This window comes from Anarrhichthys ocellatus, unplaced genomic scaffold, assembly GCF_004355925.1.
Source record: "Anarrhichthys ocellatus isolate YVR2014 unplaced genomic scaffold, GSC_Weel_1.0 scaffold117, whole genome shotgun sequence".
Classification (NCBI taxonomy): domain Eukaryota; kingdom Metazoa; phylum Chordata; class Actinopteri; order Perciformes; family Anarhichadidae; genus Anarrhichthys; species Anarrhichthys ocellatus.
In genome coordinates, this window is record NW_022280147.1 from 615,188 (window position 1) to 630,832 (window position 15,645).

The following is a 15,645-nucleotide window of genomic DNA, read 5'->3' on the forward strand; positions in this document are numbered from 1 at the left end:
TACAACTATTAACATTAACAGTGATATCATCTCAGGATTAATGATTTTAGCCAGTGAAAGACAAAGTAGGCTACTCAAATCTTTTACTACAGTAACCTAACACCACAGTACAAAAATGTATATATATATATATATATAATTATTTAAATGAAAACATATGTATATACTATATAGTTATGGTAATTATACATATATTATTTTTGTCTCAGACTTTGTAACATTCTACAAAGTCCTTAAATTAAGAACTTTTTTTATTCTAGTGCAGAATCACTAAAAGCACCCTCACTTGTCCACTCCTTCCTTCACTTCCCCCTAAACGTCTGTGGGCTCTTTGTTCCCCACGCCTTGTGGGCAAGTGAACGAGACCCTATAAATAGGACACAGTCAGCTGTGGAAGTGGACCTCCAGACGGACGGACGGAACTCCACTATGAGCGCGGGCAACATGAACTCAGTAACGTGGGGACTGCTCGGTCTCATTGGCATCCTGGTGGCGGGAACTCTGGCGACTTCCCCGCAGCTCGGGTCCCGCAACCGGCAGATCCACTCAATCCGTCCGGTAATCCCGCGAGTGTCCTCGCAAATCGCTCCGCGGGTCCGTCAACGCTTTGAGGAGATCAAATTCATTGAGCAAAGCTCTGACGAAGCACCGAGTGCTGGAACTTTTAAAGAGGTCCAGCCGGGTGGTTCCACGACCAGGGGCTCCCGGCAGCACAGCCCGCTCCACCAGGCGCAGGAGAGACGGAGGGCTGACAACGGAGGTTGGTTGGACCTGCAGATGTTATGTGTCCTATTAGTTCATTGTCAATGTTCATCCACGTGCAATAACTTTCTCATTTGTTTCCCATGCGTTTGTCATGATTCAGGCAATTTTGTCCAAGTTTGGTGCAAAACGTTTACATACATTTGACTACAGCTATTGTTATTATTACTACTGTATAATAATAATTATTTTGCATATTTTAACTGACTAATAATCCCAGGGATTTGCATGATTTTGTGTAGCCCCAGTTTGTATTGTGTTACTAATACATTCCATGAAAAAACACAGAAAGTGCTTTTCGAAATATGTATATATATTTTGTTTTCTATTATTCTTATTCTCATATATATAAAATAAGAATCATTTTGGTGACAGACCATGTCTGAGGGATTTTAGCTACAGTGATATGCATTATTTTGTTAAAAGTTTAAGAGGCTCAAAATAAAATATGATTTAGTTAATAGTAAATAATAAAGATCAAAATATATTTTTACCTTCAATAAAAATTGCATGTCTTGTTTTACACAATAGATGGATGTAAAAAAATGGGCAACAATTAGATAGATGAATTATACATTTTTGTTCAGTCTTGCAGAAAGTAAATTTGAAAAATCATCTGAAAAACTATAAATATCACAGCCCAAACAGCATAGAGCGCAACTCTTTTCCCTTCTGTGATATTCGCATTGAAAAACTGTTATCAATCATTGTGCATGCCCATCATTAAACCAAAGTAACTACTGCTCCTAATGCTTTCCCCTCTGCCTCTCCCCACCTCCCTTTTCAAAGCTGGTGGCACTAATGCCGGGTTTTATCGCTACCAGTCCTCCCATCACCAGCCGCCAAAGAAAAGCCAGCCGCTCTCACAGCTGCAACACAAAGCGTCCTCCTGGCAGCCTGCCTCCAGCAGCCCTGCTGCATCCATCGGAGCTGACGCAGGTACTTAATGTTAGCCATAACTATCATGCGTTAATTTGACTCCCACAAGACAGAAGTGGAGTTTTGGGCGGTCTTTTTGGCAAATGTTCAAAGGGTCACATCACATGTCCTTAAGATATTTGTCTCATAAAGTTTGTTTCTCATTTATTAGGCTGAAAACATACGTTTTGTTTGTGATGAAGAGGATGACAGTCTACTGATGTAGTTGAAAAGGAAATCTTTGAGTGTTTGGTTACGTTTGTTTCATAAAGTGTGTCTGCGTTAGTAAGTGTGTGTTCAGCACGTGTTGGCAGGGATGTGTAATGCATGTGGAGTTTTACTACTGTATCTTCAATACAAATACATCAGAATGTAAACCTTGAATGTAATTAAGATCTTTTTTTATCGTTGTTTATACAGCAACAAGATCCAACTGCAGAAATCGTCCCATAGACCTGGTCTTCATCATAGACAGCTCCCGCAGTGTGCGCCCTGCTGAGTTTGAAAAGGCCAAGGAGTTCCTGCAAGACATGGTGGACAGCCTGGAGATCGGCTCGGGCGCCACGCGGGTCGGCCTCGTCAATTACGCCAGCACAGTACATGTGGAGTTTCTGCTGAAGACCTATTTCACCAAGTCCACCCTGAAGCAGGCGCTGGCCCGCGTCGAGCCCCTCGCCTCGGGCACCATGACGGGCATGGCCATCAAGACTGCCATGGAGAAAGCTTTCACGGCGGAGGCCGGGGCCCGAGCCAGCTCCGTGAACATTGCCAAAATAGCCATCATAGTGACGGACGGGAGGCCCCAGGACAAGGTGGAGGACGTATCGGCCGCGGCCCGGGCATCTGGGATCGAGATCTACGCGGTGGGTGTGGACAGGGCCGACATGATGTCCCTCCGCCTCATGGCCAGCCCCCCACACGACGACCACGTCTTCTATGTGGAGACCTATGGTGTCATTGAGAAGCTCACTTCCAAATTTAGGGAGACCTTGTGTGGTAAGGATGATGATAACGGGAGTGCAGATATTCCATTAGATGGTGGAGTCAGTGAATATGGACTAGTCCTAGCTGGCAGAAAAGACGGTAAAGGAATAAATAATGAAAATGACGATAAAGGAAACAACGGTATGTCAGATCCGTCCTTTTAAATTTCCAACCTGTGATCATATGGGCAGCACCATAGACGTAATCTCCATTCTAAAGTCACTGGTCCTCTTCTTTAGTCTTGAGACCAAGGGCAAGGTAACCGGAGTGATTTACCGCCACTTGTTGGATTTTCCACAAAAAATTCTGTTCAAACTGTTGATGGTGACAAACAGTGTAGTTAATGCATACAACAGTAAGTCATATACTAACCTCCTTAAAGAAGAGGACAAATCCTCCGATCACTCAAATTCTGCAACCCTGAACACTTTAAAATGGTTGAAAGCTAACATGATGCTGTCCGTACTTTTCACATGGAGCGCGCTGCTCTCTGCTAAGCTTCCCACTATTTGGGCTTACGCAATGTGTGACCAAACATTAATGGCCATTCATCCTGCACGGTAACAACTAAATTAGGTTGCGCTGGCGCTCAACTTGACTAAAATTATTTGAGTGGAAACATTACATTCGATTTTCAAGAAATTGCTAAGAAAACTTACGTTCAATAAAACGTTAAATATGCTTATTAAATAGACCACTACACTAATTCACTTATTCGCTCTCTTGCAGAGTTAGATGAGAAGATTGATACCACTTTCAAGTCCGAAGCTGGAGCCAGCACCGGTTAAATTAGCTTTGCATAAATACTGGAAACAGGGGTAAACAGCTAGCCTCGCTCCGACGCAAGTTATTTAAGTTATTTAAGTTATTTGATTTCTTGAATTTGTACAAATGAACAACTTGCAAAAACCACAAGTTGTGGTTTCACGGGGTGAAGAACTTTTACAAATTTGGAAAAAAACAACTAATAACAGGAAGTGTTGATATATTTTTTCTGCTCAATGTAATATTTATCTATAAACTTATCCTTATACTTAATGCTTATAATAGATGTGGGTGATATCAGAACTGGGAAAATAAGAATAAGTTTAGCGTTTTTTCGCAATCATTTTGTGTTCCCTTCTAATTCTTTTGCAGTCTCAATTGAGTTCTGCAGATAAGACACACTCTTGTAGACTAACTCTGATGTTAGCATCGCACTGGTTCCCTTGAAGCGTGAATGCAAGCGCCAGAAGTAAAATGCTGCCGTTAGGTTAAAAACAAGCTACACCACGGTCACATGGCTTCACGTCACCAATGCTAAGCTAAAGACAGATTAGTCGGTCGGACTGAAAACCGCGGCTAAAAGGCCTTGTGTAGCCACGTTATAACAATAGCCATAGCAACAGCTGCACCCGTAACATAACCATATCCACTGCTTTAACCATTGCTGAACCCAAGCATGCAGCTGTGGTCGTCAGGAGGAATACACAAAGTAACTAACCACAGTTAAAAATGTCACCTTTTTAATGTCTCTTTTAAACTTTCGGTACCACCCAGTCTAGCAAGGTAACTGCTTAGGTTACCCATGCTATTCATGCAAACTTCTCCCCCAGGTGTTGAATTCAACCAGCCCGCACGACAATTTGTAAGTCATTTTACAAACAAGAACGCCTTTCTTGCTTTTTATGTGCCATGTGGTCTGTATTGACTGCAATGTAAGCACATCCGTGTGGATATGCTACACTCTCAATTAGTGATGTAGTATAAAATGTGAGAGAGGCCACTTATAGTTAGCAGGTGGGGAGGTAGACGAACACCAGTAAGCAGTGTTCAAAAGTGTTGTGTTTTATTTTAGTGACGTGTTTTCCTGTCACATTGATTCCGTACATATTTGACTTACTTTACGTACTTATTTTAAGTCCAACCATTATGTTTTTCATACACCTAACTGAGTGTATTTTGTTGCCTAAACATAACTACGTCCGTTTCACATCAACGTGGTGTCAAATGACACGTGGAAAGCCTAATGATGACACGTGGAAATTAGGTGCGATTTATACGCCTTCCCATGAGATCGGGGTTGACTTAACGACACTGTCCTTAAAACTATGACTGACTTCTAGCCAAACTAATTCTGTGTTTTCAACGTCACTACCAACGACATGCAACGATTGCAACAGTGTTGCCTCAGTAGATATTGTGTTTGCATAGAATATTCTTTTGGACAATTGAGATGGAAGGTTATTCAGGTTATTCAGGTGTCCTACATTCAAAAGTCAATGTAACATTTGATAAACAGCATGTGACTACGTCTCTTCGTTCCTTCACAAATAACTTTACTATAACATCAATAAAGATCAAGCACAGAGATCAAGCAAGCTAATCTGCATGTGGCTTTGTAGAATTACACAATTGCACAGTTGCTTACAACTTACTAACATAAATATAACACAAAATGATTGATTTCACTAGGCCTAAGCCAATCAGACATTGAAGTGTTCCTTTTCAGGTTTGGAGTCATGTGATCAGGGACACAATTGCCACCACATTTGTGTCAACAATGGCTACTCATACGACTGCAAGTGTCGCAACGGCTATGTCTTGAACCCAGACAAGAAAACATGCTCACGTAAGTATCTTTATCCTTGTTTTAATGTCTTTGTCCAATGTGTCAGTGTGACAAAATCTCATTGTGTTTTCACGATCTTAAAATGACTAAAAAGGTTGTACATGGCTAAAAGTGATATTTTCATGGAATCTTGCTGTAGCATTGATTTGGAATTGGATGTGGAAAAGCCTTACAATAAGTGGACATTTCTAACTTTTAAAATATTTAATGTAAGAACTTTGACAGAACCTTTGAATTCCAAGTTCATAAGCTCTGAAGTTCCTTTTGGACATCAGTTAGTTTGGCACTTTGTGCTGCGAACACACTGCATACCATCTCTTGTTACCAATGTTTTGGGTTGCCCCAAATAGATTAGGACAGACACTATTCAGCACAAATTAAATGAGTGGGACAATTATGAAGGCCTGGGCCGATGAGAGGCACAAATTCTAGAAGTAAATGATGCCCACTTAGAGACGACAAGTAGATCTTCTCTCCAAGTCACAAGCTTGACTGAATATTACTGTTCAGTAGGTTAGCTACCCCAACTGCCCTGGGAGTTTCAAAGCTGGAATCAGGTTTGCTGCCAACTTTCCGTTATGTAGCATAGCTTGTTGAATCACATGTTTTCTGATCTAAACAGCCCACAAAAACCTGACTGGGTTGCCCAATCTGCTCCCTTGGCACTGTATAGTAGCTTCCCACTGCTCATAATACTAGGGTGGGTTAAGTGCAGAGGCTTATTTAATCATTACTAAATTAATATTTGTTAGCGTTTGTGGGTTGGTGGGCACTCTCGATACCCAGCTTTATGTGCACAAGCACTGAAAAGGTGACTTGACATGTTCCCTTTAAGCTGTATGCAATCGTCTAGAGCTCATTGCTGGAAAGTCAACTAAACTTCCATTCCACAGCCACCTGTTCTGAGTGGTCAGTAAAAATTTAATTAGGGTATTTTGCAGGGCATTGGTCTGCAAAGAAGAGTAGTTTAAAGTGTGATGTGCACATGTATGAAATGGAACTGACTCAGTGTCTCTTTTCAGGTTCAGATACATGTGCCCAAGGACACGACTGCCAACATATTTGTGTCAGCACCGATGACTCCTACATCTGCAAATGTCGTGAGGGATATCTGTTGAATGCAGACAAGAAAACATGCTCACGTAAGAACCTGAACATTTTTCATAGATTTGTTGGCTGTTTTTTGGCCAGTTCCAATGTGTTTTGCACGACAGAAAGTTACAGTATATGTATCGCCTATATACTGTACATACAAGAGCTTGTCAGGCTCTTTGTACTGTGGGCTTATATGAACTGTAAAAACATTTATTGCCAAGCAAAGGGTCTACAATACGTTCCACAATAAGGGCTTCCTGTCATATGTTGCAGTTTTTTCTTTTCAGGTTTGGATTCATGTTCCCGGGGACATGACTGCCAGCATATTTGTGTCACCTCTGATGATTCTTACATCTGCAAATGTCGAATGGGATATGTGTTAAATGCAGACCAAAAAACATGCTCACACAAGAACCTGGACTTTTCAGGTAGACTTTATGTTTGTATTTTGGCACAGATTGACATTGCATTGACTTGTCACAACAGCAACGTTGGGGTTTTCCCGATCTTTTGGGGTTGTTGAGGTGTTCTTGGAGCCACTATAGCAGCCATTAAAGAAACTGCACTGTAAGGCACTTACACATTGGCGTCTGCTTCAATTTAGGTGCTTGCTACTTGGTTTTGGGTTATGCTTAGAAGTCGGAAGTGAGTGCTCAGACCATGTTGAATTTGCACAGGGTCAGGAACAGATCAGCTCTTGTGACTATTGTTATGGGGTTGCCTTGAGTAGTGCACCGCCACAAATGGTTGTTGTGCTCATCAACAGTCAGTTAACATGCAGAAATGTTTCTTTGCAGATTTGGACACGTGTGTCCAGGGACATGACTGCCAGCATATTTGTGTGGAAAATGGCGATTCCTACCTCTGTGTGTGTCACGAGGGATATGTGTTGAATGCAGACAAGAAAACGTGCTCACGTAAGAATCCTTACGGATAGATTTCATGTCCATCTCTTGATGCAGTGTTTCAGGTTTCCCAAAGAGTTCATTATCGTTCATACTTGATTAAATGTGGAAGTCATTCCCTGGAGTACTGAAGAATCCCTACAGTTTTGTTTGCCAAAACAGCTTAAAAACTTTATCTTGACAGCAAGAGCTGCAAAGGTACTAGATTTTTTAACTGTTCCGAGTGTGAAGCTGTATACGTATGTTGAATTGAATTGAAAAAGCATAGAAGTAGGAAACTGGGATTGATGCACACAGTTCGAGCAAATGGCCATTAAAGTCTCTGCTGGGATATGCTCGCCATATGATGGTAGACTTAGTTGGTTAGATGTGGAAGTGTCTCTTTTCAGGTTCAGATACATGTGCCCAAGGACACAACTGCCAACATATTTGTGTCAGCACCGATGACTCCTACATCTGCAAATTGTTAAGCTCAGTTTGAATAACTCAGAGACTTGGGAGACTGATTGATACAGTAATAAGAGTGGCGCATGTAACCTCATAGTAATGGCCAGACTGAGGCTCCAACAGTCCAGGATCTCTCCCTGACTGATGTCATGATATGTCAGTTACCTTAAGTCAGTGGTTCTCAAACTGTGGGGCGCGACCCTCTAGTGGGGCGCGGCGGTATTGCAGGTGGGGCGCAGGGGGAAATGCAGAATTTTTTTATTTCAAGAACTTTATTCATACCTGCAAACTTGTCGCTTCTCGGCGAAATAATTCGCCGTTTTGAATCAAAATATATCATCCACGTGAATCGTGTAGATCCGTAGAGGTTGTTTTTTTGGGGAGGGGGGGGTCAGATTGTTTCTCAGATTGGAGTTCTCACGAGGAGAAAATGTGATGTTGTGATCTTCGCAATAGAACATCTTTGATGTGTCGAGTCTTGGCCAATCAGCGTTCAGATGTCTACAGCGTCTTCATTTCCCTCCGTTACAGTTTAAGTTAAGTTATGTTCCGTTACAGTTCAGACTTGCTGGGTTACGTTAACGTCCACTGCATGCGGAACTTTATCGACTGTTAACGTTCATCATTATCGCGATCTAGGAGGAAAAAACCTAACGTGATGAAACATGCAGCCCCCCCGTGTTTGTTTTAACTCAAAGTAGAATGAGGATGATACTGATGAGATGATGAGGTCAAAGAGCTTAAGGAAGAGGAGGCTGGTTGTAACGCAGCTTGACGCAGGGCTGAGCTGTGAGTGGAGCTGGGCCTGGATAAAGGTGGAGGTCTAAACAGACGTGAGGACAGCTTCCTGCAGATATGTGTGAGCATATGGCTCACACATATCTGCACTCATTTTGTTTAGTTTTGCACAGGTTGCACGTTATTGTTGTTTTGAAAAGATATGCAGTAAAACTCTTTATTGGCAAATATTTGAACTTGTTTTGTTTTTCACAGGTTGCAGTTTATTGTTATTATCTTAGAAAGATATTCAGTGCAAAACAGGTGAATTGCTGCCACAATAAGCTATTTTCTGCCAAATATTAATTATTTTTTGCAAAGATTGAACTTTATTTGCATTGTTCTAACAAAGTGATTGCACATTGTATTTGTTTTTGTCTGATGGAGCAATCTGGTTTACTTGAAAGTGATTGCAATTTTCTTTATTATATTATTTGAAAAAGCACAGACGGAGGAGTCACAAAATGTTATTTCAATAAAAGTTCAACATGGACCATTTTGTTACAATTTTGTTGGGGTGGTGGGGCATGAACATTTTTCTTCCTCCAAAGTGGGGCATGACAGAAAAAGTTTGAGAACCACTGCCTTAAGTTATGTGGACATCTCTCTTTTCAGGCTCTGATCTATGTGCCCATGGACATGATTGCCACCACATTTGTGAGAACAATGATGACTCGTACATCTGCAAGTGTCAAGTGGGATATAAGTTAAATGCCGACCAAAAAACGTGCTCACGTAAGAACTTGGACCTTATGTTATGCATGTTTTAGGGTATCAGGCCATTGTTCCGAAAGCCCGTGTACCAGGGACAGCCCGTTAACGTGAAAACAAACACTTGTTCTTCCTAAAGGCCATTGTTAAGAAAATACAAACTTTCCCTGCAACAAGCACATGGCTAATTATTATGCAGAATGATCTTCCCAGTTGCAACATTTTTTGCACATGAGATTTCTGTTAGAAAAAAAATCGGGAAGGTACAATGACATTATTTTGCATAATAATTAGCCATGTTGCAGGGAGGGTGTGTATTTTCAGAGCAATAGGCCTTAGGAACAATGGGCGTTTATTTTCGGGATAATAGATGTTGGTGGGCTTTTGGTCCAATGGGACATTTTTTGGACTATTGGAGTTTCAGAATATGGGCCGTCGAAAGAATGGGCAGTCCATTGTCTTACTGTTGTGTGACTGTTTTACTGAATTTAAAAATGACGGTCTAAGCGTTAGCTGTGGAAGTGTCTCTTCTCAGGTTTGGATACATGTGACCAGGGACATGACTGCCAGCATATTTGTGTCACAAATGGTGATTCATACCTTTGCAAGTGTCGTGAAGGATATGCGTTGAACGCAGACCAGAAAACATGCTCACGTAAGAACCTACATTTTACCTGTTCATTTTATATGCATGACAGGGTGCATTGTCCTGGATCTATACCTCAAGGTCTGTTATTTATTAATTCACTAAAAATGCTTGAAGTATCTGTGTTTGCCGCTCCAAAAGTTTCATTTGGACAGCAACAGCTTTGAAAGCTCCACATCTGGCTAAGTGCCTCTTGATGGCTCTCATTCAATTAATCAGCTACAAGTCAGTTACAAGTGTGAGTGTCCCTTTTCAGGTTCAGATACATGTGCACAGGGACATGACTGCCAACATATCTGCATCAGCAATGATGACTCGTACATCTGCAAGTGTCAAGTGGGATATGTGTTGAATGCAGACCAGAAAACATGCTCACGTAAGAACTTGGACCTTTTGTCTTGATATGCATGTCCTAGTGCACCTAGTACATCTGTGGTTGACTACAATCCTTATTGGCATCATTGTATATAGTTGAATAAATGCAGAAGGAGACATTAAGCATTTGGCCATGGCCTTCATAATGTTTTCAAAATCAATTTTGGCCAATCAAAAGCTTCACCGTGGAAGTTTGCTGTGGATGTTAGCTGTGGAAGTCTCTTTTCAGGTTCACATGCATGTAACCAGGGACATGATGACTGCCAACACATTTGTGTGAAAAATGGCGATTCTTACTCTTGCATGTGTCATGAGGGCTATGTGTTGAACGCTGACCAGACAACATGCTCACGTAAGAACCTGAATTGTAATTGTATACTTGACATGCATGTTCTTTTTAAATACTGTTGACCCATCTTTAGCTCCACAACAGGCCAAAGATTCATTAACTGATTGTGTTGGAATACGTTAGATGTGGAAGTCTCTCATTTCAGGATTTGATACATGTGCCCAGGGACATGACTGCCAACACATTTGTGTCAAAAATGGTGATACTCACCTTTGCTCATGTCATGGCGGATATGTATTGAATGCAGACCAGAAAACATGCTCACGTAAGAACTTGAATTTGACCTATACATTTGATGTGCATGTTATGGTGCTGTGTCTCCATTATTTTAGGTGCATGACCTAATACTGCAGAAGCCATTGTCTAGACTCTAGAAAATGGGATTTGTCTTTTGGGCACACCAGATATCAATACTCGCGAATATTGTTTTCCATTGTTGAGGTCAGCGTGAATGATCAGGAGATATAGAGACCGTGCATGTTAAAATGTATTGGTCACGTGGCTAAGGCATCGGCTTCTTCTATAGAGAACTGTGACCAAAGGCTCTGCAAAAATCTAAGGGATTGTTTTAATGTTATAGGACTAAGATAAGATAAGATAAGATAGACTTTATTGTCCCGAAGGAAATTTGTCTTGGAAACATACATACAATGTACAGTGTCTGCTGTTAAAAAACAATACAAATAACATATTGCATACATACATTACATACACAGACTGTCGCCAGTCCACATACTCGCACATACAGTACCTACATTACTTGCAAAAGACTGCCACCAGCCAACAAATACATTTCACACTGCCCATTGTACAACGCACCAGTAGTGTATAGTTAAGATATTAAAAATAAATAAAAATCAGTGTTACAGGGGTTAAGCTCTGGCTAGCTTGCCATTTAGGGCTTTGATGGACAAGGGGACAAAGGAGTTCTTAAAGCGGTTGAGCCTGCACTGGGGGACTCTGAAGCGTCTGCCTGAGGGGAGAAGCTGATATTCAGGGTGGAGAATATGAGTGACTAGGAGCTGAGATGTGAGCTTTTCTTTTCATGTTCAGGTTCAGATGCTTGTGCGCAGGGACATGACTGCCAGCACATTTGCATCAACAATGGGAACTCTTACATCTGTAGGTGTCGAGTGGGATACGTGTTGAACATGGATCAGAAGACCTGCTCACGTAAGAAACTTTTTCTTTTCAACTAGACATTGGTGCAGCACCTCAGGATGGTTTAAAAAGTTATTGTATTGTGCTAGAAACTAATACATATCAAGGTAATGATAACCAATAGCTCCATGACCTTGAATTACTTAGACCAAGTCAGTTTATTGTGGGAATGTCTCTTTGCAGGTTCAAATGCATGTGCACAGGGACATGACTGCCAGCAGATTTGTATCAACAACGGTGATTTATACAACTGCAAGTGTCGAGTGGGATATGTGTTGAATGCAGACCAGAAAACATGCTCACGTAAGGATCTGGGATTTTTCCCCCAACATACATAATGGTGTCTGTGTGTTGAGATCTTTCAAGAGATTCCCCAAATGTTTAATCAGTTCTAGGCTCAGGTTCAATTTGTCCCCCAACCCTGTCATATTATTGCCTTGTGAGCTGTGTATTACAACTAGTGTTGGGCTCGTTCCGCCTGAGAAAATGTGCCAGACTGGCACTAATTTACCGAAAGGTGTGGCATGGTTTGGACTCCTCAAAGTATGAGCAACCAAGTTTTGACAGCTGACCAGGGGCTCCTTGAATGCGCTTTCCTTGTAAAACTCAAAGAGGCTTTATCGAAGATGGGCTGGACCCTGCGCTTGACTTGACGAGAGCCATTCTAAACTATGCAAGAAGATTAAGGTGACAGTAAGATGTTTTCCAATTGCTATCTGTTATGATAATTATATGAATTTCATATTATGTCATATTTCACCCAGGCTTTGCCCTCTTAAAAGGTATATAGGCTTGACTAATTTTCCCATGCAAAGTAGTACTGAAATTTACTTTGGCATCCACCATATTACTGGCACCATGACATGTTCAGCAGCCTAGGGTAAGCAATGGCGATACTTCTTCCATGCTGAAAAGACCAATCTGTAAAATGGAATATGCTCTGTGAATATTAGGTTTAGGTTTAGGCAACAAAACTACAAAGTTAGGGTTAGGAAAAACATCATGGTTTGGCTAAAAGTAAGTCTGCACAAAATACGTACGTAAACACCGTAATATACTGTAAGTACGGAAAACAGTCCATTATTGTAACTTCAAATACCTAAAGAAGACTTTTGGTTTTACATGGGACATGAACACTGGTCTCCTAAGTTAAACACCTGTGTTCGTGCCCAACATAAGTTGTCTTTATAGCCCCCCAGAGGGATCCAGGCTAATTCCCGAATGTTCAGGATCCTAGAAGTTATTAACTGGCCCCTGGCCTTCTGTCATTTTGGGAAAGTGGCGCTGTAGCTTTTATGAAATAGAATGAAGTTTAAGGATCCCCGATTCTATGACCACAGGTCTGTAATCGTCTGTCAACCAATCTACACAAGTCGCTGACAATTTGTGAATGCAGCCTGTACTGTTAAACAGAGTCATATACAATCTCTAACCGATGTGAATTTCAGTGCACTGCTGTAGGTTGGAACTTGGTCAAGCCTATGGCACTGACAAGGAACTTTTGATTTATTTCAGTTACAATGCATACACTTTGATCTTGATAGTTATCCTTTCATGTCTACCTTTTTGCATTCTTTAGCTTTGGAGAAGTTTGCAGTTGACTGCAACCAAAGCTACTGTCCAACGACGAGCAATACTTCCACTGATCCAGCCGTTAACGGCAGTTTGTAGGACATACAAGTATGCTGTGCTGCTGGTTTAGGGAAAGAGAGACTGCAATGGAAGTTGTGGTGGGAGCCCACCGAGAACTTTGGTCCAAGTAAAGGACCAAACAAAATTGGTTGTAATTTATTTGCCTGGTGTCTGTTGTGATTGTCTTTTTCAGTAATTTTTCTTGTATGTATACGTGAGTATATTGCTAAAATGTTTATTAACATGCGTCTTCTTTAATGCTATACACGCCTGACCTCAGTAACGGAGCACTACCGGGTGGTGATTAACTAGTTGAAGTGATTGAAACTCTTTCTTCAACCCATTTCCTAATCTCACTCACAAAAAAAAAAAAATCATGATTTGAACTGATCTCTACTATATTATTCAATCAATATCCATTATGCTTATGTTTCCATTTAAAACAACACCTCACTTTTATCTGACTTCGTCAACTCCAAAAAGGTTCTCATGCTGAACACCGACATCGAGGAATATATGATGGGCTGCAGAGCCAAATGGAGTATTATAAAGAGGCCACGCCAAACATGGTGAAACACCACTCTAATACTTTGACCTTCTCCATGTTGTTTTTTCTCATTCTGTCAGAGGAAATGAGAAGTGAAATAACTCAAGACGCCTGCATGTGTGAAGCCCAGATTGTGTTCCAGAAAAAAGTGCAGTCAGCCATTCAGGAGCTGAGCAGAAAACATATCCTTTTGCTTGAGAGACATGGAAGGATTCGCGGTTTGAATTTGTTTTTAAAATTGTGATTATGTAAGAGAAATATCTGCTTTGTGCCGCTAAAATTGTTAGATATTGGGCTGCTGCTACAATCGCCTTCTCTCATTAGTATTCTTAAGCATAAGTGGAATCTGAATCCATAGTTTGAGTCTTTTGATTTGTAGCGTTGCATCTTTAGAAATGCTCAGTGGGATGATGAACAACTACAATTTTTTAAAATAAATTTGGCTTCCTTGACAGTCTGTTCACTTGATGAACTTTCAGACAAAGTGAACCTGATTGAGGGCCAACAGCACAATTAAGGACATCGATGAAGACATGTTCAGGACGAGCATCTTTTGACCAGCGGAAGTCATCTGTAACCCTCAAGATTCGTCGTGCTTCAGTAAAAATGTCTAAGATTTGGTAGAGGTCTGTATGGTATTGATTTCTCATGCAGTACACTGATTGTGTTAATATTTTATATCATAAACAAGCATTTTGCATCCACAACACCGTATGCTATTGCTTCTTTCAGTAAAGTCGGGTATAACTGGTGTAAACGTTTACATATACTGTACAGTGTACCTGTATATTTGTAAGAAAAGCTCCATTTCTTCCTGGCAGTGTAAGCCATTGAGTATGGACTCAAAATGTGTAAGATATATAGGGAAATTATAGAATATAGAGAAGTGCAAACATTATGATAAACATGTTAAAAGTATACTTTCATTGATTTTTTATGTTTTTGGTGGAAAAGTTGTATCAGATCCTTGTTGTGTATTCAAAGATGCAAGAGCATTTATTGGTCAGAGTTCTTTGTTGAACACAAAGCTTCCATCCATAACCGTAACACAACAACTAATCTCTTCTACAACAAGAGCATTGTTGTTACCCCGATCCAATTGGCCTATGGCATGGTAACATCACAGTGAATTACTATAATCTCCTTCTTTGATACCTGAAATATTGCAACAACTGTATTGCACAAAAGGAATTGTTTTGTTTTGTTTAACAGACAGGTACAATTGTTTTAGTAAGAGAGGGAAAACTATTTCGGGAGTTATTGGACGGCGTCAATACTTTGCACACTTGGCAAGTGTTGTACCAAAGTATCTGGTAGCAGTCCTAGCAATTAAATACAAATTTTCAAGTTTTGAATAGTGATATTTTAAGTCAAGATTCACCAAGTTTTTGCATTCAGTTAAAACAGTAACATTTTACCGCACAGCATTTTCTTCATACAATACACAGATGTACTGTATTTTCTACTTTGTCAATAGAACACGTGAAACCAATTGAAAAGAGTATTCGTGGTGCAGGAATCTTTGTGTAAACTGACAGTATTGTTCATATGATGGTACTTTTGTGATAGAAAACAACTTGTCTGTATATTTTCTATTGGGTGTATAGTTGCGCATGGAAAATAAATATTCTCAAACAATGGATCATATCTGACTTGTATTGTGTGTTGTAGCTTAGTTACCAATCAGGATAAGGACTTTTAGCATCTCAGACCAAATCTTGAGAG

At 40.6% G+C, this 15,645-nt stretch overlaps 1 protein-coding gene across 1 annotated transcript; it reads left to right on the forward strand.

The window, feature by feature from the left end:
• Positions 1 to 444: 444 nt before the first annotated feature.
• LOC116399592 (matrilin-3-like) lies at positions 445 to 15,437 on the forward strand. The gene is made up of 10 exons (XM_031876843.1): positions 445 to 760; positions 1,552 to 1,701; positions 2,101 to 2,676; positions 5,156 to 5,275; positions 6,298 to 6,417; positions 11,088 to 11,093; positions 11,634 to 11,753; positions 11,925 to 12,044; positions 14,001 to 14,102; positions 14,385 to 15,437. Exons 1-10 carry the CDS (start codon positions 445 to 447, stop codon positions 14,435 to 14,437), a joined length of 1,683 nt encoding a protein of 560 aa, XP_031732703.1. The 3' UTR covers positions 14,438 to 15,437.
• Positions 15,438 to 15,645: the final 208 nt, after the last annotated feature.